This window comes from Saccoglossus kowalevskii, chromosome 6 (genome assembly GCF_978046115.1).
Source record: "Saccoglossus kowalevskii chromosome 6, keSacKowa6.1, whole genome shotgun sequence".
In the NCBI taxonomy this organism is placed as follows: domain Eukaryota; kingdom Metazoa; phylum Hemichordata; class Enteropneusta; family Harrimaniidae; genus Saccoglossus; species Saccoglossus kowalevskii.
In genome coordinates, this window is record NC_140646.1 from 4685602 (window position 1) to 4709554 (window position 23953).

The following is a 23953-nucleotide window of genomic DNA, read 5'->3' on the forward strand; positions in this document are numbered from 1 at the left end:
TGGACAACTGTCAAACATTACGTGGATATTTCCCACCCGAAAGTGCAAGTTCTGCTTTTCCATGTCTTCCCACCATCACCGTAACGCAATAGTAACCAGTTATTATTGTTTGAGTTACAAGGTCAAGAAAGACAATTTCAAAGTATCCGAGAACCAATTGATCATTCCAAAATAGCTGCTGGGGAGAATGTTAACAAAAGTTCAAATGAATCAGATTTAGACAAAGTAGAAAAAATTGACATTTTCTGATGAATATTTATAAGCAAAATTATTTCCACATTTGTTTTGTTAGGGAAAAGGATCTTGCACCTTTTGAATGCTAATATGCTGTTGTAATAATGTGATAAAAGATACATGCAATATAAGTATTTTTTATTATTATGATTTTAAATTTTATTAGACCAGCTTAAAAATGCAGTTTCAGACTTTCAAATTTGATTAATTTTCTAAACATCCACACTAACTGTAACTATTTTGAGTACTCAACTCCAGAATCACTAATACACAATTTGCATAATGCATTGGAAGTATGTGGATGATAAAGACGTATCCCATGAGTTTGTCCTGTTTTCTCTTTCCACATGTGATAACTCTGTGTTGCTAGCTTCTGCCAAACTCTGTAAATTGGATCAAATTTGTTGGAGAATTTGGGTGTATCAACTGCATCTTCCATTTGAGGCACATCTTTGTGATTAACATTAGTCCAGGAGTTGGTTAAAAAGGCCACAATCTGATAGTCATTGACAACTTTCTGTAAAACACCCATTAAATGTTCCACTTTTGTCTCATTAAAGTTATTTCTGTCCATCCAATAGAAAGCACTAATACTGTCCACCATGATAACAGCAATATTTGGCTTGTTGCCTAGCAATGTCTCCAACATCTCAAGAGAAATAAGAAATTCCAAACTGTCATGGCAGCGTTCAACATACAGATGTTGTAAACTAAATTTAATGATACTCTCTACATCAACACTGACAGAATTCTCATTTGTGAGATGGTTTCTAATTTTGTGGTTGATGCAGCATTCTATAACATTGACTAGTCGCAGAATGGAGAAATGCCAGTCATTATCAATAAACAACACATCAATGTTGCAGCCACCAAGTTCTATCCCTTGCCATTTGACAGGAAGTATACAGTTTGCAATCCAGTGGAGTAAAATCTCAGTCTTTCCACAGCCACCTTTGCCAAACAATTCAATAATATTTCCAGGTGGTATCGATGATGTGAAGAGAACAGGATCAATTCCATGAAGATCTGGTTTCCTCCCCAAGCGGGCAATCAACTACAATGAAAACAAATATGTCACAATTAATTAGTTAATTACACTAGAAATTTGGTGTGATCTTCATTTTTATGACAAGAAAAAATGATTTGTTAAAAACATCCAAGTATAGTATACATGTACAACCCCACACCCTGCTATCAATTGAGTAAGTAAGTATGACATATGGTAATATGCAATAAAAATACAATTTTATTCTGGTTCTTTAGATATCTGTAAAACAGTCATGAAACATCTAAAAATTGATGAATTATCTATCATGCAAATAACATAATTAATATGCATGGATTTCAACCAAAAACTAATCAAAGCTGCACACCAAAATCCAATAAGTTGTGGAAGACATACACACACATACATACAATTTATTTTATTGCGCAATGGATAAAAGCATGTGACATTACTGGTACTTATTTACATATTTAAAATGTTGAAAAATATATAAAGTTTAAAATAACTGTAACAGAATAAAAAATACTCGCTGAAACAAAAAGGCAAAATGTTATATATTTATACAAATATTAACATTGCACGTTGTTTCAATATTATTAGATAGAAATGAAAAAGTTCAGTGTTCATAAATATACAAGAGCCTGTGGCGTAAGCGTAAGCCGTACGACTGAGGGCAGCAAAGGCGATATCCAGTCCATAAAGGTTATATCATATACCTTATAGGTGTAATTACAATTTTACCATGGCATGACTTCAAACAGAACATAATTTAAAATGTCGCATTTTGTTTTGATTGATGAAAGTCGAAAAGTCATACGTTGAATTTGCAGCTTCTCCCTAATGGCTATGTCAGTGTTTTTATTTAAATTGATCAGTGAGAGGATAAGAAGATGAATTTCAGGGCAAAATAATACAACTTTTGACTAGAGGTTCAATGTAAACAAGCCATGCATGACTCAGTCCCCGTTCTTTTAATTTAAGATATACAGTTTTTTTTATAGTTTGGGCATAAACAGTCAGAGCTATGGATTTAGAAGCTGATGCTTGATGCTGATTTTTTAACATTAAAATGATTGACTTTTTGTCATCTTGTATCTGACCGTCAAACGAGTACTTGTCCATATTGAGAGATATTGCTCTAGAACCACATTCATTAAAATAAAATGTCCGCCAGTCAGCAATTTTGAATCTGATCTGAAAAATAAAATGACATGCATCAATGTCCCATAAGGTCCAATGTATGTACAAAGTTTGAACAAAATCCATCTGTAAACAGCTAAGATCCAGTTCCAGAATGCCAGAAATGTTTTATTTTGATCATTTTTCAGCATAAAAATGGCCACATTTCGGCCATCTTGAATCAGATTGTGAAACAAATTGATGGGAACATGTATAATATTATGTATGATGTATGTGTGAAGTTTGAAAGTAATTGGTACAGGTATGTTTAAGATGCACACATACATTTACACACAGATACATGCATGGACACACAGATGCATGCACAGAAGTCTTGAATCCATGAGTCCTCGATTTCAGACTGCATCCAAACAGGGACTAATTACATACAAATCATTAATTAAATTATAAACCTAGTGAATGTAATCAACTATATAAACAGTGGTTGGCTGGAGGAGAACCAACATTACAGTCAGTTAGACTTAAAACTTTACAAAACACTTTGATTTTTGTTCAATCTTGTAGGAATGATATTCGCTCACATTTGATCAGGTTCAGATAATAAAGGCATCATAATGTACATCTAAACAATACACTATTTATAAGTACAATGTTACAACAAAAAACTACAATGTAACAAGAATGCAAAACTGAAGAAATATACAATGAGGTATCCTTTTATAGGGTTGAGTAGGATTCACACCTCTAGATTAAAGATTGGAGGGAAACAATGATTGGATAGTAATATTGATATACATGTATCAGCTTTAACTTGACCTTGCAAGTGATTTCTATTGCAGTTCCTGCTGATAGTAGTTAATACTAAATGGCTTATGTAACTCGAATCTGTGTTTCTTTACAATAGAGATATATGCATTATGGTATAATTAACAACTTTCACTTGTTGTATCTCAGCATGGTTCTTTTTTAGTAACCGTGATCTCAGCTAATATAAGTTGGAATTGCATCAAATAAAGACGAAATGATACAGTAAAATATGATCTAATAGTACTACTAAATTACGATCACGACAGAATAAAACAATACAAAACAACAAAAAGTAATATTAATGAAAAATAATAATAACTTTATTGCATCCTTAGAAATACAATGTTTCTATCAGTTAATAGCAATAAAGATTAATTGTGATAACTACTACTAAAAGAAAGTTAGTTGTTAATGGGATAAAAACAAGTGTTACATATCAAATTACTCTCTGTAGTAGATTTTCGTGTTGAAAAAAAATTATTATTATATCAAATGCCATTTTCATTTCTTGATTGAAATGAGATACAAACTACATGTATATGATTATAGTTGCCTATCTTTTTTTTTCATCTTTTGAAGTCATCAAGAAATTAAATTTCTGGAGATCATTGTGTGTTTCTTGTGGAAATATAATGTCTTGTATGATTTGTTGGCCTTTTACTTTATATTGTGAGCTTATCATCACAAAGTGCAGTTCCTCTTCTATTTCATTCTGTGTACATTGTTTGCAAATTCTATTTTCAGTAGGTATTTTTGGTTGCATATGCCTCTATTTTTCTATGAATGAGGAAACACAAATTTGGATGAGCATCCACGATAAATCTAGACTTGACAGTGCCATTCAATCAACACGTACACAGTTTAGATCATTCCGTTATAATACTAGAAGAGGGTAAAGTGCAGTTTTTCAAAATGATATGCATTGATTCGAATACAAGATAGTCAAGACATGAATATGTGCATCATGGTGACTGCGAATCTCACACAGTAAAGCTATCAGTTGAACGGTACCATCTAGTCTAGAACAAAGCCATGCCAAGCCAAGTGTTTTGCAAAATACACAACCATCTTTCTGCGAAGCTAGAGTAAGTAATCAGGACTGATTCAAACTAAACTTTTTTCATCACACTGGTGTTTATCAAAGTGAAAAAAAAATATAAATTCAATGAATTATGTATGAATATATGTATAACAACATTTTGTCTTTTAATACTATAGGGGTTGTACAATGTATATGCACGATTTGAGTAATTTGTTTGTGAACATGGGTGTTGTATCTTCCGTACAGCCACAGCAATACCAAACCTGGGTACCGAACATAGCGATAAAATGTTAACAATGGGACAGTTACCAGGTTCCTGTAAGCGGGTATAGCTTTTGGGGGGGGGGGGGGGGGGTTAATATCATTATGATATCTTTTGATGTGGATTCCATTAAGATCACAATCATCAATCTGAATTGAACAAGAATGGAATGTATGGAACAAAATGTTTGTTATATCAAAATATACAAATCATTGTCAATGATGCGTCCCCGTTCCGTTCATATTTGAGTGACATATACATTCAAAGCAGCAACAATATGGATGTTGAACTGCATTCAGTAAAACAAAATAGCCACCAGTCAGCCATTTTCAACACAATCCAAAAAAAAATTTAAACTAAATTTGCCCAAGCATGACATAGATTCAGTTCCGGTATGGTGAAAATGTGCAATTTTTGTGAATTTTTGACCTTAAAAGGACTGGCCCAAATGCACAGGCATATGTATGATATAATGTATGATGTGTATGTGAAGTTTGAACTTGATCTGTCCAGGCATGTCCGAGATATGGATCAAAACTAAATTCTTTAAAACAAAATGGCCGCCAGGTGGTCATTTTGAACTTGATACAAAGAAAAATTGGTATGCATCAAGCTTATATTATGTTTAATATATGCACTAAATCTGAACAAAATCCATCCATGCAAGACTGAGATCCGGTTCCGGAATTGTGAAAATACGTGATTTTGATGCATTTTCGGCCTTAAAATGGCCATCATTCAGCTATTGTTAAGCGGATCATGAAACAAATGCACATATCTATTTGTGACATGATGTACCATGTGTGTGTGAAGTTTGAACTTGATCAATCCAGACATGTCTCGGATACGGATCCAGAACTGAATTCTTTAAGACAAAATGGCCACCAGCCGGCCATTTCGAACATGATCCGGAAAAAAAAATGATGTGCATCAAGGTCCTATTATGTTTAATGTATGTACCAAATTTGAACAAAATCAGTCCATGCATAACTGAGATCCGGGTCCGGAATGGTGAAAATGTGCGATTTCAATGCATTTTCGGCCTTAAAGCGGCCGCCATTTGGCTATCGTTAATGAGATCATGAAACAAATGCACATACATATTTGTGACATGATGTACCTTGTGTGTGTGAAGTTTGAACTCGATCAATCCAGGCATGTCTCAGATACGGATCCAGAACTGAAGTCTTTAAAACAAAATGGCCGCCAGTCGGCCATTTTGAATTTGATCCGAAAAAAAAATGACATGCATCAAGGTCCTATTATGTTTAATATATGTACCAAATTTGAACAAAATCCGTCCATGCATAACTGAGATCCGGGTCTGGAATGGTGAAAATGTGCGAATTTGATGCATTTTCGGCCTTAAAATGGCCGCTATTCGGCTATCGTTAATCGGATCATGAAAAAAATGCATGTGCATATGTCCCATATAATGTGTGATGTATGAGTGAAGTTTGAACTTAATCGGTCCATGCATGTCCGAGATACAGGTGATCACGAACGCACTGATGCACGGATGCACAGATGCACGGACGCACACAGGGCAAAACATAAGTCCCTGTTTTCGGACTACATGTACGTTCGAACGGGGACTAATAATATGAAGTTATACTAGGCTGACATGTAAGCATGAGTGATACCCTCGTGGGCTGAACTGCATCAGACACCACTAACGCCTAAGGTTCCTGCAATTTGGTACCAACAAAAAATTGTAATCCATGTCAACAACAACATTTATGTCAAATTTCAAAGCAATCTGGCAAGCGATTGTGAAATAAATCATTTTTTAACCATAAATGACAAAAATATATATTCCCAAAAAATTGAGGTTTACATGTGATGACAGAGGACCATCCCAGGTAGGTGTGGTATGAATAGCAAGGCAATCCAGCTGATGGTTTTGGAGAAAAAAGTTGATGGATGACTTCAAGGACAGACAGCTTCGCTTGATCATCTTCGATGACTGCATAGCTAACAAGCGACCTTGCACTGGATATGTTGTTATGAGTCCCATATCGAACAAGATGCAGCATGGCGACCACTGTCCCTTCAATTAATAATTAAAGAGAAAGGCTAAAAACATGAGGCTCCCAGATAAAATATACCAAAATAAGGATATTTATATATTTTACCTTTCTGGCAATATCTTTAATGTTACAAATATTATAAAAATGTGTCAGCACTAGCACTTGCAATTTGCACATAAAATGTCCAGAACCAAAAAAAAACTATTTAAAAAAAAAAATACAAATTATTTTTATGTACAATAATAATTATTTGTTGTAAAATACATTATTTTCACTTGGAATTAACTTTTGCTACTTTCACTGAAGGAATGATTCAGTGAAAATAAAATCCAGCGAATTTAGGCAGAGGGTTCTCGGAACCCGCCTATTCACATAGTTCATACCCATTATAGATTCCAGTCAGTCAAAATGACTATTTTGAACTGTAGGCATTAATCAGCGATTCTGCCAATGACAGAGAGATAGAATCTAGGTTAGGGGAAGCCCCATGACCACAAGATTTTCCCTCACGCCACGAACCATGTGACCGAGGTAATGTGGCGACGCCATCTTAGCTCTATCTTCACTCTGGTTCCAGCCACTCCGTATTCTGGAGACGGAGCCGCCTTGAAAAGGCATCTGCCAGGCTGTTCCTCACCCCTAGAAGGTGGTGTGCGGTTAGCTTCACATTGTATTCCAGGCATCAAAGGAGAATTTGCTCAACTAGGACTGAAAACGATGGGAAGCCCTCCCCCCCTCCCCCTCCTTGTTGAGGGAGACCACAACTGTGTTGCCTGTGCGGAGCAGGACTCTGTGGTCTCGAACTACGGGTAGAAAGTAGGATGAGGAGCCACTACCTGGTCCCTTCCTCCCTGGGGGCGTGCCGCTACTCTTCCCTCTCGTGGAAGGGTATGAGCACTTGCCTCCTAGCTGACTCTGGCTAGTGGACGTCGCCTTAGGGTGTTTTGTTTTCTGTGCTTGGGGCACCCTGTTTACCCTTGGCATACATTGATAAAGCATAAAATGAACATGACATGCATGAGGGAAGCGAAATACAGTTGGAAAAGGTGATGCAACGAAACCAACAAGTTGTTAAGTTACGTCGCCAGGTTTTACTTTCTTTGTTGTAAAAAATGCTACACACAAAGGGGAAATCAACAGGAGGGTAAAAAAGACAAGGAAAACGTATCCTACCACCTACAATGTCGGTTACCGCGGCCGATGTAACAACCGAAGCCAGAAACCTAGACAGAAAAAAGCAGGCAATCCAGCCGCTAGACTTCATTCCCGTCGAAGCAGAGATAAAGAAAGAGTGATTATCCAGCTGTAATGGCGCCGCCATATGGCCTCAATCACGTGGTTCGTGACGTAAGGGAAAAGAATCTTGGGGTCATGGGGCTTCCCCTAACCTAGATTCTATCTCTCCGTCATTGGCAGAATCGCTGATTAATGCCTATGGTGGGTAATTGAACATAGTGAATCGAGTCATTATGATTTTATGTTTCAGATTACATAAGAGCAAATATGGTTCAAAAGTGTTCTATTATCATTTGTTACATTCAACTTCCAAAACTCTACACATCTTTGTCGAATATTATTTTGTGTGTCTTTTATTTTATCGTGTGGTAATTTGCAGTATTTTCGAAGACCATGTTTTTTACTGATGTAAACCAATGTAATTTTGTTGTTTTTGTTTTTCAAAGGCTTGTTTTGTAATATCACTGTCTGCTAAGTCACTAACACGACACCAATATTTAATAAGATTTTCCTGAATATCTATGAGTAATGGAAATTTACCAAGTTCTGCTCTATATGCAGCACTTGAGAAGAATTTTTTCTCATCTAGTATTTTGTTGCAATACTTCAAGTGCAACCATGAGATATTGCACAATTCACGACATATACATTGTACATGTATGCACGAGCCGCAGACGAGTGCACATATGGAATGAATTGTGCAATATCAAGTGGTATACCCAACTTCGGCAGGGGTTATTGTTATTATATTATACCAGTATATTAACAATTCGAAAAAACTAGTTTACTTGCATCTACTACAACGACGTACAGCATCTTGGTAGGACGTGTCTCACAACGGCTCTCTGTTCCAAATAAAACTAATCCTGTTTTTCTGCAATTTTTACTGTGCAAAATGCGTTGCGATGACTGTCGTAAAACCCGTGGAGTGAAGCTATGCCAAGGGGATTTGAATTTGTGTAAAAAGTGTGAAAACCAAAGATTTCCACTCATAACTGAAGACGAGCGCCTAACAAAATCGTTGAGTGAAACGAAAGTGGAACTTGCAACACTATTCACGCAGAAACAACCTAGAAATTTCAGGCATACCTGTGACCGATAGCGAGAACACTGATAACATTGCAGTCAAGGTAGCGGAGGTCGTTGGTGTCACCATCACACCCAACGACATTGATATATCACATCGACTCCTCCGAAAAAACACAGAGAATCGTCCACCAACAATAATAGTAAAATTTATGAGGCGCACAACAAGAAATGAAATCTACGATGCTAGGAAAAATCTAAAGGGAAAGAACACTCGCGACATTGGTACATTGGTTATGAAGAAGCAGCACCGATCTACATAAATGAAAACCTCACCAAAGATAACAAGGAACTATTTTATATTGCAAACAAACAACGTAAATCCAAAGAGTGGAGGTTTATATAGTCGGTGAATGAAAAAAATATTCGTCAAAAAGAACTTTGGAGATCCCGCAGTCCGTCAATCTGATGTAGTGTATGGGTTTTAATTATTTTGGCCATAAACTTATTTTAATTTTATTTTTAATTACTTTTGTTATTAATGCCTTTTTATTTTATTATTTTACTTTGATTTTGTGATTTTTTTTTAATTCCACCCTACATACATCTGACCCGATGTCTATGTAACAAGATTTCACTTAACCCGTGTTCTTCCATGCATTTCAACATCAGATCCCTTGGGAAACACTACGATGAATTAATTTCCTTTTTAAATATTACAAAACAGAACCCTTTATTTTTGGGATTAACTGATACATGGTTGCATTCGACTTCTAATTCTTCCCTCTACAACATGCCATCATACACTCTAGTTACAAGCAATCGACAACGCTCACAGGGCGGAGGTGTTACATTGTATATACAGAGCTCTCTGTCATTTGAAATCATAGATACAATCAAAATTATGCACTGTGAATTGATCCTTGTGGAAACTACCATTAATAACAAAAGGTTCTGAAGACACCAACTAACTTTTTTCGATACATGGTACATACAAGGCTAAAGTTGATTTGCATACAAACCATAGCTTGTAACATGATACAATGTAGTTACCCCTAGATGGCACTTTTCAATTTTCAAATAATACATTCATCGCACAAGGAATACATGTATAATGAGGTAGTTCACATTCGTCTCAGGACATCTTTAATTTTTAACATAGATACCTGTACAAAATACTTGTATAAGATTTTCTTGCTAAGATTTTCTGTTGTCTTGCATGTTTTACGATTTTGTTCACGCCACTTTTTCTGAGATGAGGCATTTGTTTTTATTATTTTGAATAATATCAATATAGAAGTACAATTGATGTTTGATTATTACTGATTTAATCTAACCTGGATAAATTTAAAACATACAGAAGAATTTTGAGTAATTATGCAAATTAGGTAATGAATATGCAAATATTATCAACCTAAAAGGAGTAAGGTCTGTGCATTGTCCTATGACATCTATGTATTAAGTGATGATTAGTGCTTGAGATATCAGCGAAAAAAAACAGAAAATGATGAATTGATATGCAAATTAGGTAATTAATATAGGGTTCTCGAGATATCAGTGGAACAATCAGACAAACACACACCTTCACATCATAATATCGTTGTGACACATTGGATTAACCTTTTCACTACCATACTTTCTCACCCAACTTTGTCTGCACTTTTTTTTATATTCTTCAATATTTCTGGAAATGAACACTAACTTTAGAGCCAACAAACATAATATTAATCAATTTTCAGATTTTAAACTAACTATTTTTATCCCAATCTTCTAAGGAAACTGTAGACTATAAACACGACTGTTTTGTGAATTTGTGATGAAAAGAGGGAACTAGTGGTGAAAAGGCTAACTTTTTAAATAGTTGCAATACAAACTTGATTAAAACTCGTTCCTATATAGGGTTGTGCTTTAATTCAATTCAACGTAGAATTGTGTTTTAATTAAGTTTAATTAAATATAAGTTGAATATCCTGTGACTTATCATAGAGATATTTGCAAAGCTTAGGAGGTAGGTATGATACATACATATAGGTATGATACATATAAATTAAACCATACATTCCAGCTTTACTAGTATTAGTACATGTACTAATAGTATAAACTCAACTTCTATATGCACAATGTGCTTTTTAGAACTTGGATTAGAACATTATGCGTTTGAACCACAGTATTCTGACAGCCCAATTGCGTTAAAGTACCGTACTTCCCCGATCATAAGCCCCTCCCGAGTATGAAGCCCATCCCTCTAATTTTCGGCATTTATCGAGTTGAGGACATTCACGACTGTAAGCCCAGAGTGTTTTTCACTGTCTGTAAAAATTGTGTTTCATTTCATAATACTCGTGATTGGTACGATAGTTTGGTTCGTGATTTTAGGAGAAATCTCGCATTAATTTCAGAGTGCATGGTGAACGCACACAACATGGTTCGCATTCTTTCTATTCTGTCATTTACTCAGGAGGAACCCCAATGTTGCAATACTGAAGTAATCCATATTTCTTTGAGTAGTAGCTTTCGGATCACATTTTAACATTGCGGTAATTCACTTCCGCATTGTGTTAAAAAAATCATCGTCAATAATCAGAAAATTTTGTCATTGCGATACATCATTTTGATTGGTTAATGAAAGACATGACCTGTTAGGTCAAAGAAAGTTGTTTCAGGTCAAATCGTGCTGAAAAACTTCATGGTGAAAATTGCTTTGCGGAGAGTTTGCGTACAGTCGAAAATATACCAAAACGAAGATAATGATAAATGCCTTCGACTGTTTCCCACAGACCCTACCCATTATTACATCGTAAACTCAGACGATATGTAAATCGAATTGTAATAAAATGTCTGTGTTTTATATCAACATGTTTGTTTCTTCATTGTAAAAGTGCCGTGGAAATCAATGACGCATTTTTTCAAAAAGAAGTATAATTATTTTCCCGAGCCCGGCGTGGTGAATGAATATTTTTTCCCCAATAATTTGTCGTTGTTGGCAAGATGGTTACAGTGTTTAACCCAAAAACAAAATCATCTTTTCTGAGGTGGTCCTCGAGTATCTCTTATGTGTTTATGCCTCCGGGCTTATGATCAGGAAATTACGGTAGACTGTGAAGATTCAGATCAGTCCAGTGTGAGTGATGAGAGTCTATCGGACGTTAATGATGCCCCTTCTTCAGATGATACATGTAGTTTATTTCAAATTACACTGAAGTCTGTGAACAATCTGCTTAGTGTTCCTGTGACAATTGTCCCATTGATTTGCCAGTGGACGGACATTTTTCCACAACTACCCTACGAACTCAAGATTGCATACTCCAGCATCAAGAATTTGAAATAATTTGCACGCATAGAGCAGTACTGGAAACAGCATTTATTATACAGTTGGCCAAAAAAAAATGCCTGTCTCAATCATTCGCACTTAATATCTGCATATGATATGCTTGTAAATAACATTAACGTAAAAGTCGAAACTCTCGAAGCTGGAAGTCAATTCATCAATCCTGCCAACTATGGCCCCCGAAGTTGTTTATTTATAATCAGATACTATTTCGCCATCATGATTTGTTGCCTTTCCTGTTTATACATGTACCTCATGCAGGCGTTTTTTATGGCAAGATGGCGCAAACGGAAGTCCTTCACAGTTATATAGTTTCTTATATTTGAATGATCATAACTCTGAAGATAATAATTTTTTTTAATTTCTTTTTTCAAACTTATAATTATATACCCTATATATAAAATATGTTTTTGAAATGGGCCATTCCAGTTTCTTTCTGCACCCCCCCCCCCCTGTTGATGAGCTTGTGTGTTTACTCCATACAGGGTATAATTTCCATGGGTGTATAAGTCATACAAAGTTTTATTTCCAAATCACCATTCACCATACAGTAATGGAAATCCAAAACTATAGTTTCTACTTATGGTGTTGAGTTCCATTGTGCCACCATACATAGTAGGATTTCCAAATATAACTCTCATCATATGCTAATTTACCAAGTTCAAAATTTTATATTTGATAATGGAAATCCAAACTAGTCCTGATTCACGGTGTTGATGAGCTCATTCGTGCCACCATCCTTATCTAATTTCAGTAATAACTATTTCATACTGGCCCAATATTTTTACCATATACAGTCAGAATTCCAAGTTTTTTTAGTCATACTGTTGGAAATCCAACCTCATCAACCAGTATGTGGCGAGATAAACTAGGCCACATTTTATTTAGTAGCCATAACTGCCTGGATTTCCAGGGATTTTTTTTCCATACTCGTCTGGATTTGCAGATTCTGTTTCTCCAGGGGGGGGGGGGGGGGGGGGTGCTGATATAAACTGGAATGGCCTAATGCACTAATGCAGTCCCTCACCCCCTTGGCTATTTTTGCCGATTTTCCGTTGACGGAGTGATTCACGTCCCAAATGTTGGTTCTCTGGGCGTCTCTAATAAATTCCCTCAATTTTCAAGAACGCAGGTCGCTCGGACCGGACGATTTCTATTGTTTCGAGTCTGTTGTGTGTCTAAAAACATAACAATTTTGTTTTTGGGTGAATATGGTACATGCTCTGTTCCAATAAAGGATTTTTATATGCAAATCGAACAATTTTAATAGTTCCTTATTCTAACGTCTCCCATATAAATAGTCATCTACTCCCCAGAATTTGACAATGGTACTAGTCCAGAATTGACTTTCTGTTCAGCGCGTCTTTGATTGTAGCAATATTTACGCCACTGTACGAAAATACGCACACTCGCGAATTTGACAACATTCACTTGAGCGTTTTAGGATAGTTGGAATAGAAGCAAATAGATGCAAATGTCAGTTACGTCACTCATGAAAAGTAATGATTCGACTGCTGGCCGAGATAGATGTATTAAGTGTTAATTTCTAATGCAATATGTCTACACTTGCGATTCTCAATTTCGATCATAAAAAAATCATATCGCTGCCCGGGACGGCGACGGCTGACAGATTGTTTTGGTTCTGCGGCTCTCATGCTTTTGAACAATCTGACATTTATGCTGGATAACAAAGTATACAAGTACTGCAAGATGGAAATAACATACCTAGTTGATTTTTGCACAAAATTCCAAGAACACAAAACAAACAACTGACAACAATCGACAAAACAACTTGAAAACACTACGCAATCACAGCAGTAAGAAAAAGATACTGTGGAACTCATGGCAAAATTGATGTAAATACAAAATAAATGTCAGTGAATACAATATTTATTAATTTGCAGCCTCCATGGACAAGTTCACAGCCTCTAATATTGCAAAACCGTTAGTTGTGAACTGAATTTTAAATTTTATCAGGATTTCCACAAGAAAAAATAATGCTTATTTGTCAAGGCTATATACTAAATTGTCTTATTTTGGGGGGATTTTAGTGAGTGTACACGTATGTATTAAAATTGTCAAAACTTAAAATGTAATCATAGTACAAATGTAAAGTAAACAAAGTTATGAGTGATTTTGGATTTGTTAGAAAAGTAGCTGAAATCTTTGACATGGTCTAATTGATGGTGGGAATTGCCGAGCCAGTTTATAAAACAAGTCAGTAGGCTGGTTGGCGATCCGCTCCGCTCAAACACAAGCAACATCATGTTTTCGGCTGTGCCATGGTAGGACATGAACGTGAAGCTTAACGTCGGTTTATAACTAAATGGGCCCTGTATACAAAGTTCGCAAAAACCATTAAGTCTTTAGAAGTCACTTAGTTTATTACTAGAACGTATTCTGCTGTTAAATTTATTATTTCTAACCGGGTATACAAAGTTCGCAAAAAAACATTCAGTCTTTAGAAGTCACTTTATTTTATTGCTAGGACGTATTCTGCTGTTAAATTTCCAACCGTTTTGTGAAAGTATTTTCAAGATTGAAGGCAGCATTTACAGTTAATTCATAGTTCAAAGTTGCAATGGGATTACGTTGAAAAAGTGTAACAATGTCGGCCTCGGTGATCTCTTACCAGTTCGCAACGTAGCCAAAATAAAAAGCATGATCATTTGACCACAGCTATTACAAAACTGGTAGGAGCGAAAGTATTCAAAAGTCAGTTTTTGGATGTTGGAATGGCAGTGGTGGGCCAGGATTTTTTTCCAGTTAGTGACGGCACGACCTACCTGTGAAGTATGAACAAAATCAGCCGAGCCAAAAAAATCACAGAGGAGTTAAAAGCCTTTGCTGGTGAAAAGTTACCCCAACTTTGGGGTCAAATTTCTCGGTAATGAAAAAAGATATCAAAAATTCAAATAGTACCTTTGTGCCCACACTCAAGCTGAGTAGAATAAGTCTGAAGTGTTTTATCCTAAATTTATAGGAGGAGATACATTTGGCGTGAAGCTATCCAAAAAAATCATTTTGGGGGGCTGTTGCTATGGCAACAGTGGGCCACACATTTTTTGCATATTTTTCCTAATAACTAGGGTGAAGGTGTGACCTACCTGCAAAGTTTGAGTGAGATCGGTCAAGTCAAAAAAATCAAAGAAGAAAACAAAACAAAAGTGATTTTAAGGGCAATCCTTGCGGATCGGATCGACAAAAGTGATTTCAAGAGCAATCCTAGCGGAACGGATCGCCGAAAGTGATTTTAAAGGCAATACTAGCTAAGCAGATCGCCAATAGTGAACACAAATTTTCGTAAATATTACTCACCACAAAAGACGCTCATCGCGAAGTGTCTTGTCAATATACATAACTTAATAAATACAAACACCAAATTAGGCTCTATTTAGTTCCCCTTCAAGTTTGACACAAGTGTGTCAGCACATATGGGTGTCATAACATAGGGGTGTAGGAACATAGAGATGGTGGAACATATGGGTGTCATAACATAGGGGTGTGGGAACATAGAGATGATGGAATATATGGGTGTCATAACATAGGGGTGTAGGAACATAGAGATGGTGGAACATATGGGTGTCATAACATAGGGGTGTAGGAACATAGATGGTAGAACATATGGGTGTCATAACATAGGGGTGTGGGAACATAGAGATGGTGGAACATATGGGTGTCATAACATAGGGGTGTAGGAACATAGAGATGGTGGAACATATGGGTGTCATAACATAGGGGTGTGGGAACATAGAGATGGTGGAACATATGGGAGTCATAACATAGGGGTGTAGGAACATAGAGATGGTGGAACATATGGGTGTCATAACATAGGGGTATAGGAACATAGAGATGGTAAACATATGGGTGTCATAACATAGGGGTGTGGGAACATAGAGATGGTGGAACATATGGGTGTCATAACATAGGGGTGTGGGAACATAGAGATGGTGGAACATATGGGTGTCATAACATAGGGGTGTAGGAACATAGAGATGGTGGAACATATGGGTGTCATAACATAGGGGTGTAGGAACATAGAGATGGTGGAACATATGGGTGTCATAACATAGGCGTGTGGGAACAGAGATGGTGGAACATATGGTTGTCATAACATAGGGGTGTGGGAACATAGAGATGGTGTGGTGGAACATATGGGTGTCATAACATAGGGATGTGGGAACAGAGATGGTGGAACATATGGGTGTCATAACATAGGGGTGTGGGAACATAGAGATGGTGGAACATATGGGTGTCATAACATAGGCGTGTGGGAACAGGGGTGTGGGAACATATGGGTGTCATAACATAGGGGTGTAGGAACATAGAGATGGTGGAATATATGGGTGTCATAACATATGGGTGTCATAACATAGGGGTGTGGGAACGTAGAGATGGTGGAACATATGGGTGTCATAACAGGGGTGTAGGAACATAGGGGTGTGGGAACATATGGGTGTCATAACATAGGGGTGTAGGAACATAGAGATGGTGGAACATACAATGTAGGGGTGTGGGAACATAGGGGTGTGGGATCATAGAGATGGTGGAACATATGGGCTCCCCCTCTAAATAATGTTCAGATTCAAAATTTTCTTTAGAACACCTGTAAAAGTCAAGCTTACAATTGTTCAAAAAATTGATTGGCAGGACTCCAGAAGATGTACCTACACTTTATGCAATTTTTTTCTTAAATTATGCTAATTTATTCATGACGTAGCAGTTTCTGTGCTCATGAATATTCATTGATTTGTGGGTCAATACATTCTAAAAGGGGCGATATATTATTTTTGGGGGAAGAGTTAGAAAGGGGGATTAACAATCCTTAGGGGGTCAATACAAAATAAGGGACCCATTTGGGGAGCAGCATTGCTCTTTGTGTCTGTTGTTGCACGTGACCTACAGCTGTCAACTGTGTTCGTACTTCGACGACTTCGACTAGCTTCCATGTGAGGTAGTATTCTTGTGTTCTGTTTTTCTGACTTGTGTTCTTGATATACAGAAGTTGCTGTTTATGTTTTTAACGTCTTTCATGTCTTGTAGGAGTGTCCTGTCCGTGATTTGAACTTGCAATCTTTGAGTTCCCAGCGCACTGTCTTGTCCACTGTACCACGAGTGTCTTCACACAAGTGATAGGATTTAAGTCCTACTTATAGGAGCACTGTTTTCACTAGCATTCAAAAATCGTGCTAACCGTACTGGATTCGAACCAGCGATCTCTCACATTGCCTAAATTGTACATATCCACTGAACCATATGGATAGTCATGCAAATGAATGATTTGTTTTCATATTTAGCTTTATTGCAAATTAGTGTTTGCGAGAAAATACTGGAAGGCATGGGAATTGAACCCAGGTCTTCCTGATCACTGTGTAGACAACTGACCCACAAGACCACAATGGATTGGCTGGATGTGTTTGCATTTGATTATATAGTGTGTATATATATAGAAATACAACATATTTCTATTATTGAGTTACAATTGTCCACAAAATTGCCAATTTTGTGTTTTTACTTGTGTAAACTATATGCATGCCATAACCCGTTAGTGTACATCTTGCCAATTGGGTGTTTGCCATTTGCGTTGCCCATACTTGACTCGACCCAAACCCTAATGCCAAGACACGTTCCTGTTAATAATTCCGTTGCCCATACCTGACCCGACCCTAACCCTAATGCCAAGACACGTTCCTGTTAATAATTGCTCAATAATGATACTCTGTTGTGCACTGTCTGCGGGTACGTTGCATTGATTAAACTGATTAAACAAGTCGCGTTTAAGTAATTTCCACTATTAACAAGTGATTAAATTGTGACAATAAATGTGTGGACAAATATTTTAGATTTATTTTGGTGTAGACAACTCTTGTTTAATTATTTGACACCATTACAAGTTGTTAAATTGAGAGAATAAATGTCTCAACAAATATTTAATACTTATTTTGGTGTATACAGCTCTCGTTTAATTATTTTACACCATTACAAGTTGTTAAATTGAGAGAATAAATATATGGACAAATATTTTAGACTTATTTTGGTGTAGACAGCTCTCGTTTGATTAATTCGCACAATTACAAGTTGTTAAATTGAGAGAATAAATGTCTGGACAAATAATTGAGACTTATTTTGGTGTAGACAACTCTCATTTAATAATTTTACACCATTACAAGTTGTTAAATTGAGAGAATAAATGTGTGGACAAGTATTTTATACTTAGTTTGGTGTAAACAACTTGCGTTGATTAATTCCCACCATAACAAGTTATTAAATTGAGAGAATAAATGTGTGGACAGATATTTTAGACTTATTTTGGTGTAGACAACTCTCATTTAATAATTTTACACCATTACAAGTTGTTAAATTGAGAGAATAAATGTGTGGACAAGTATTTTATACTTAGTTTGGTGTAAACAACTCATGTTTGATTAATTCCCACAATTACAAGTTGTTAAATTGAGAGAATAAATGTGTGGACAAATATTTTAGACTTATTTTGGTGTAAACAGCTTTCGTTCAATTATTTTACACCATTACAAGTTGTTAAATTGAGAGAATAAATGTGTGGACAAATATCTGAGACTTATTTTGGTGTAGAAAAGTCACGTTTAATTTACTTCCACCAATTAAAAATTGCTAAATTGAGAGAATAAATGTGCGGATAAATATTTGAGACTTATTTTGGTGTAGCCAACTCTCATTTAATAATTTTACACCATTCCAAATTGTTAAATTGAGAGAATAAATGTGTGGACAAAAATTTGAAACTTATTTTTGTGTAGACAACTCTTGTTTGAATAATTCCAACAATTACAAGTTCTTAATATTTGATTTAATTGTGAAACTTTCTAACAAAATGTTAACTGCTGACTTCGAACCCTCAATCAACAATTCCACAGACACAGTATAAATTCCACAACACCATAGAAGATATTCGTCTGTTGCCTGAATTGTTTTCGTAATATAGGGAACGCCATTGACACTTCAACAAAGCTTACCTTGACTTGGGTCTTGTTTATCTCTTGTCACAATCTAGAAACTGTTGAACAAATTGCGCGTCGTCCAGTTTAAGACGTAAGTTATTTTATTATTTATTCATTCAGTTTTGCATGGTGGAGTTTTGTAAAGTTTATTATTTTTTCGCGAGGTTCTTTGTTTACTTGTTTACGGTTTGAGGGAATTCAGTTTATTTGATTTACGTTTTTACGGTAGCTCTGAGCGGGACTCAAACCCACTGTCTTTTCAAGCTAATTTTGTTTTATTTTGATGGCACGCTTGTGTACCACGCCACGACGTTGATCGTTGAGTGGTGTTCATTTTTCTAACTACTCCAGTGTTCCGATGAGTTGAACGGAAAAGCCAAAATGATTGCTGGTGAGTGTGTATCTAGTGTGATTCGAACCCATGTCGTTTGTATTGGGCGTTTTTTTTATTTCCCATGTTGGCTACGCCATAATATGCATCCACTTCCCCGTTTTATTGTGATTTTGTGAGTGTTTAATAATGTCTTCCTCACCCGTCACGCCATGACCCAGTTTCAACCACAAGGCCATTTTGCAACAAAGTGCGTGACCCTCAGCGTGACCCGACTGACTATATGATCGTTCTGTTCAACTGTTAAGCTAGGATTTATTACCGTTATTATCATTATATTGTCACGTGATTTGTTTTACCTTATGTGTAATGTCTTAAGTATCTTTATTGTAATTTGTATATACCAATTCGTATATACATGTACCGAGGAAACGACCCCGATTGAAGGTCATGTATTTTGTGACGTCACCAATTCGTGTGTAGGTACGGCTTCTAGAACCGTGCCGATGCTTTCCTGTGCATATCCATAACTCTTTTACAAAAAATAATGTGATGTTTTCCGGAATTAATTTATCTGAGAAAAGTTTTGTTTCAAAATTGCAATTGTCGACTGTACGTTTATGTTTCAAGCAGTATTCAAGATGGCCGTCCCCATGATATAGTAAATATCGGTAGATTAATCGCATTATTTGACTACACTTGTAGTCCAAGAATAGCAACGTCATTTTGCAATTCGTATACGGGTGTGCTATTGTACATACATAACCCTGTCCATACTGACTCACCTGAGCTCCGCTCTCAGATCGCCTTATTTTCGACATCACAGATAAGTGTCATGTTTTCATACCTGCCGTACTCTACACATAACCACCGTTGATGGCGCACAAGGCGCGGAATGTAAATTTATTAGGAGTAGTTTGTGTATACATAATAATAATAATACAGTTTTATTACACCGTAATGAAATTACAAATTAATTTTTGGCTGAAAGTAATGAAAGGTTAAGTAAAAAGGTAAATAAAAAAAAAAAAAAAAAAAAAACGTTAAAATAACATAAAATTAGGTAGTGAAAAATTAATGTAGTTTGTGTTTTTCAAAACACACTTTTAGATACCGTGTCACATGTCTAATTAGTTTAGAATTGTTATTATTAATAATGATAGTAAACTTATTGATATTGTTTTCAGACTGGAAAGTGGGGATTTCCTTGGTAAATTCAGTGTACATAATATCCCTTTCATCAGTGTAATAGCTACAGTCTGTAATAAAATGAACTTCGTCTTCAATACTGTCACTCCTACACTTATCACAAATCCTGTTCTCTAATGGGATTTTAGGTCTCTTATGTCTGCCTACTTCTATTTTTAGTTTGTGACATCTAAGTCTCAATTAGGACAGTAATTTAATGTATTGTCTATTACTTAACAGTTGTAGGTATTTAGCTTGACTAATATCACTTTTAAGTAGACTGTAAGATCTGAGTTTGGCATCTAGTCTCTTGATATTATTAATCCACATGTTAGTATAATGTTTTTTTAGTTTTCTGGTAGAGTACCTTACTAGAAACAGTCAGGAGATCAATATTATACAGGTCTTTAATTTTGTTAATGTCTTCCAACCATGATCCTTTATAACAGTTGTTTTCAAGTTCTTTAACTGCATGGAAAGTAAAATTAATTGGACCATTGTTTTTAATGTTTTGGTAGTACATGACAGCTTCAATTTGAATCTTTGAAATTAAAGGTAGCCTGCCAGTTTCATGCCTACAGCCTATTGTACTACATCTATTATTAATATTCAAAATGTGCCTACAATATTTTAGGTGAATTTTTTCAGTAACAGTGGTGTCCCACTTTTCTGTCCCAACCAATATACCCCATAACTCAGATGCATATAGTAAAACAGGTAGTTGTAACATTTCAAAAAGTTGGGTCTTAGGTTTAAAGTTGTTGAAATTGTTATTATATATCCTATCCGTCAGTCGTTCTGCTTTTCTAGCCTTATCTGAGAGTCTCTCCATAGTTTTGTTTAGGGAGCCATTGCTGCTTAATGTCACACCCAAGTATGTGAATGTCTTGGTATGGTTTAGTGTCATGTCACCATAAGTAAAAAATGGATCATCAGATCTCTGCTGGATTTTAGAAAATGTCATGGTCTTAGTCTTAGTGGTGTTGACTATACATGTACTGGAGGCTGTGGTGTGTGTGTTTTAAAATGATGTATGCATATTAAAAACGGCGTGACTGTGCTTTTTAATGATATGTGCAGTGCATTAAATATAAATGTATTTGCATTAAAAAAATTATGTGTGGTTAGAGAAGGCGCTTCATGGTACTGCCTGTGTTTGTTCACATGCTCGTCATAAGAATTTATATTTTGTACGATATTTGTTATGTTGTTGGACATATACTCCAAATATGAGCAAGACTAGATGTAATGATTGTGGTTCAACTACTGATGTCACTTTTAGTCAAGGCGACCTGGATGTATGTCCTGATTGCAAGCAAAAACGGTTTGGTCGGCATGCACGAATGGGTGATGGCATTGACGAAATCAAGTCACCTCGACCCCTATCCTGTTCGACTCTAGACACCTCGACCCCAAGTTAGACAGACACCTTGACCCCGTGCCCCGAGTGACTTCGACCCCCGAAGTTATACACTATGCGTCACTTCGACCCAAAAATTATACAACGCACTGTACGACAATATCATACTACGGTGGCCCATATATACAATCGGCGAAGAATGACCAAATTTCGGCGATCAATAACGCATTGCGACGATCAATAACCAATTACGACCTTCAATAACGCACGTCGGCGATCAATAACGCTTGCGACAATCAGTAACGCATTGCGACGATCAATAACGCATTGCGACGATCAATAAAAAATTTCAGCGATCAATAACGCATTGCGACCATCAATAACGCATTGCGACCATCAATATCGCATTGCGACGACCAATGACCAACTTCAACGATTTAGTTTAAAGCATGGACCCACAATGCTTTGCACACTTCAATGGCGTCCGCCATGGAGTTAACTCCGTTCGTCCACGAACTACATCTTGTGTAAGTATTCGTTATATAAATAAATCCAAAATGCTAGAATCCATTGCTATGGCAAGCCAAGTGTTGCAATATTATTAAAAACATTTTTTTTTTTTTTAAATCCATATTTTATTCCACAAAACGCGATTTACACCGAATTGTGTTTAGGGTAAATATATGTTTCACTTCTGAATCAAAAAGAATTTCATTCGTGAAATATATTTTTTACATGCAGAATTCTGTTTGTTTTTTTCGTTCGACAATTTTCTGTTTTGATTCATAAACCGTAACAAACTTAGGGCTCCTACAATTGTGTCAGAAGTAAAATGAATGACACAAAATTACAACCTTTTTTTTAAACATATAAATTTGTGTACTGAATGTAATCATACTTTCCCTACAGTGGCCCTACGGTGGCCCATATATACAATCGGCGAAGAATGACCAAATTTCGGCGATCAATAACGCAATGCGGCGATCAATAACCAAATTGCGGCAATCAATGACGCATTGCGATGATCAATAACCAAATTGCGGCAATCAATGACGCACGGCGGCGATCAATGACGCATTGCGACGATCAATAACGCATTGCGACGATCAATGACCAAATTGCGGCGATCAATGACGCATTGCGACGATCAATAATCAATTTCAGCGATCAATAACGCATTGCGACGTATTTGATTTCATCAAACTTATTTCTGTTCAAAGAATTCCTATTTAATTATTCAGACGCCATTTTGTTGTGTACAATTTATATTCCATTCAGTACACAAATTTATATGTTTAAAAAAAAGTTGTCATTTTGTGTCATTCATTTTACTTCTAAAATAATTAAATAGGAATTCGTTGAACAGAAATACGTTTGATGAAATCAAATACGAATTTTAGAGAACAAAATAATATTTTATGAAATGTAAAATAGAATTTACAAACATAAATTGCGTTTTATGGAATGAAATATGGATTTTACAAATGTAAATCGCGTTTTGTGGAATAAAATATGGATTTAAAAAAAATGTTTTTAATAATATTGCAACACTTGGCTTGCCATAGCAATGGATTCTAGCATTTTGGATTTATTTATATAACGAATACTTACACAAGCTGTAGTTCGTGGACGAACGGAGTTGACTACATGCAGGACGCCATTGAAGTGTGCAAAGCATTGTGGGTCCATCCTTTAAAATAAATCGCTGAAGTTGGTCATTGGTCGTCGCAATGCGTTATTGGTCGTCGCAATGCTTTATTGATCGTCGCAATGCGTTATTGGTCGTCGCAATGCGTTATTGGTCGTCGCAATGCGTTATTGGTCGTCGCAATGCGTTATTGGTCGTCGCAATGCGTTATTGGTCATCGCGATGCTTCATTGATCGCCACAGTGTATTATTGATCGTCGCAATGCGTAATTGATCGCCGCAATTTGGCTATTGATCGCCACAATACGTTATTGATCGTCGTAATTGGTTATTGA

At 36.2% G+C, this 23953-nt stretch overlaps 1 protein-coding gene across 1 annotated transcript; it reads right to left on the bottom strand.

The window, feature by feature from the left end:
• Window positions 1-368: 368 nt before the first annotated feature.
• LOC100377669 (DNA repair protein XRCC2-like) lies at window positions 369-20313 on the bottom strand. The gene is made up of 2 exons (XM_002733112.3): window positions 20208-20313; window positions 369-1288 (listed from the first exon to the last, which is right to left on the bottom strand). The coding sequence occupies exons 1-2, from the start codon at window positions 20241-20243 to the stop codon at window positions 470-472; spliced, it is 855 nt and encodes a 284-aa protein (XP_002733158.1). The 5' UTR covers window positions 20244-20313; the 3' UTR covers window positions 369-469.
• Between the last annotated feature and the right edge of the window lie 3640 nt (window positions 20314-23953).

Excerpts from the sequence above, each read along its gene's own strand:
- LOC100377669 (XM_002733112.3), bottom strand. The coding sequence starts at position 20,243 with ATGTCGAAAATAAGGCGATCTGAGAGCGGAGCTCAG. Across the intron at positions 1,289-20,207 it reads GATCTGAGAGCGGAGCTCAG|TTGATTGCCCGCTTGGGGAG; the intron begins GTGAGTCAGTAT and ends TTTTCATTGTAG.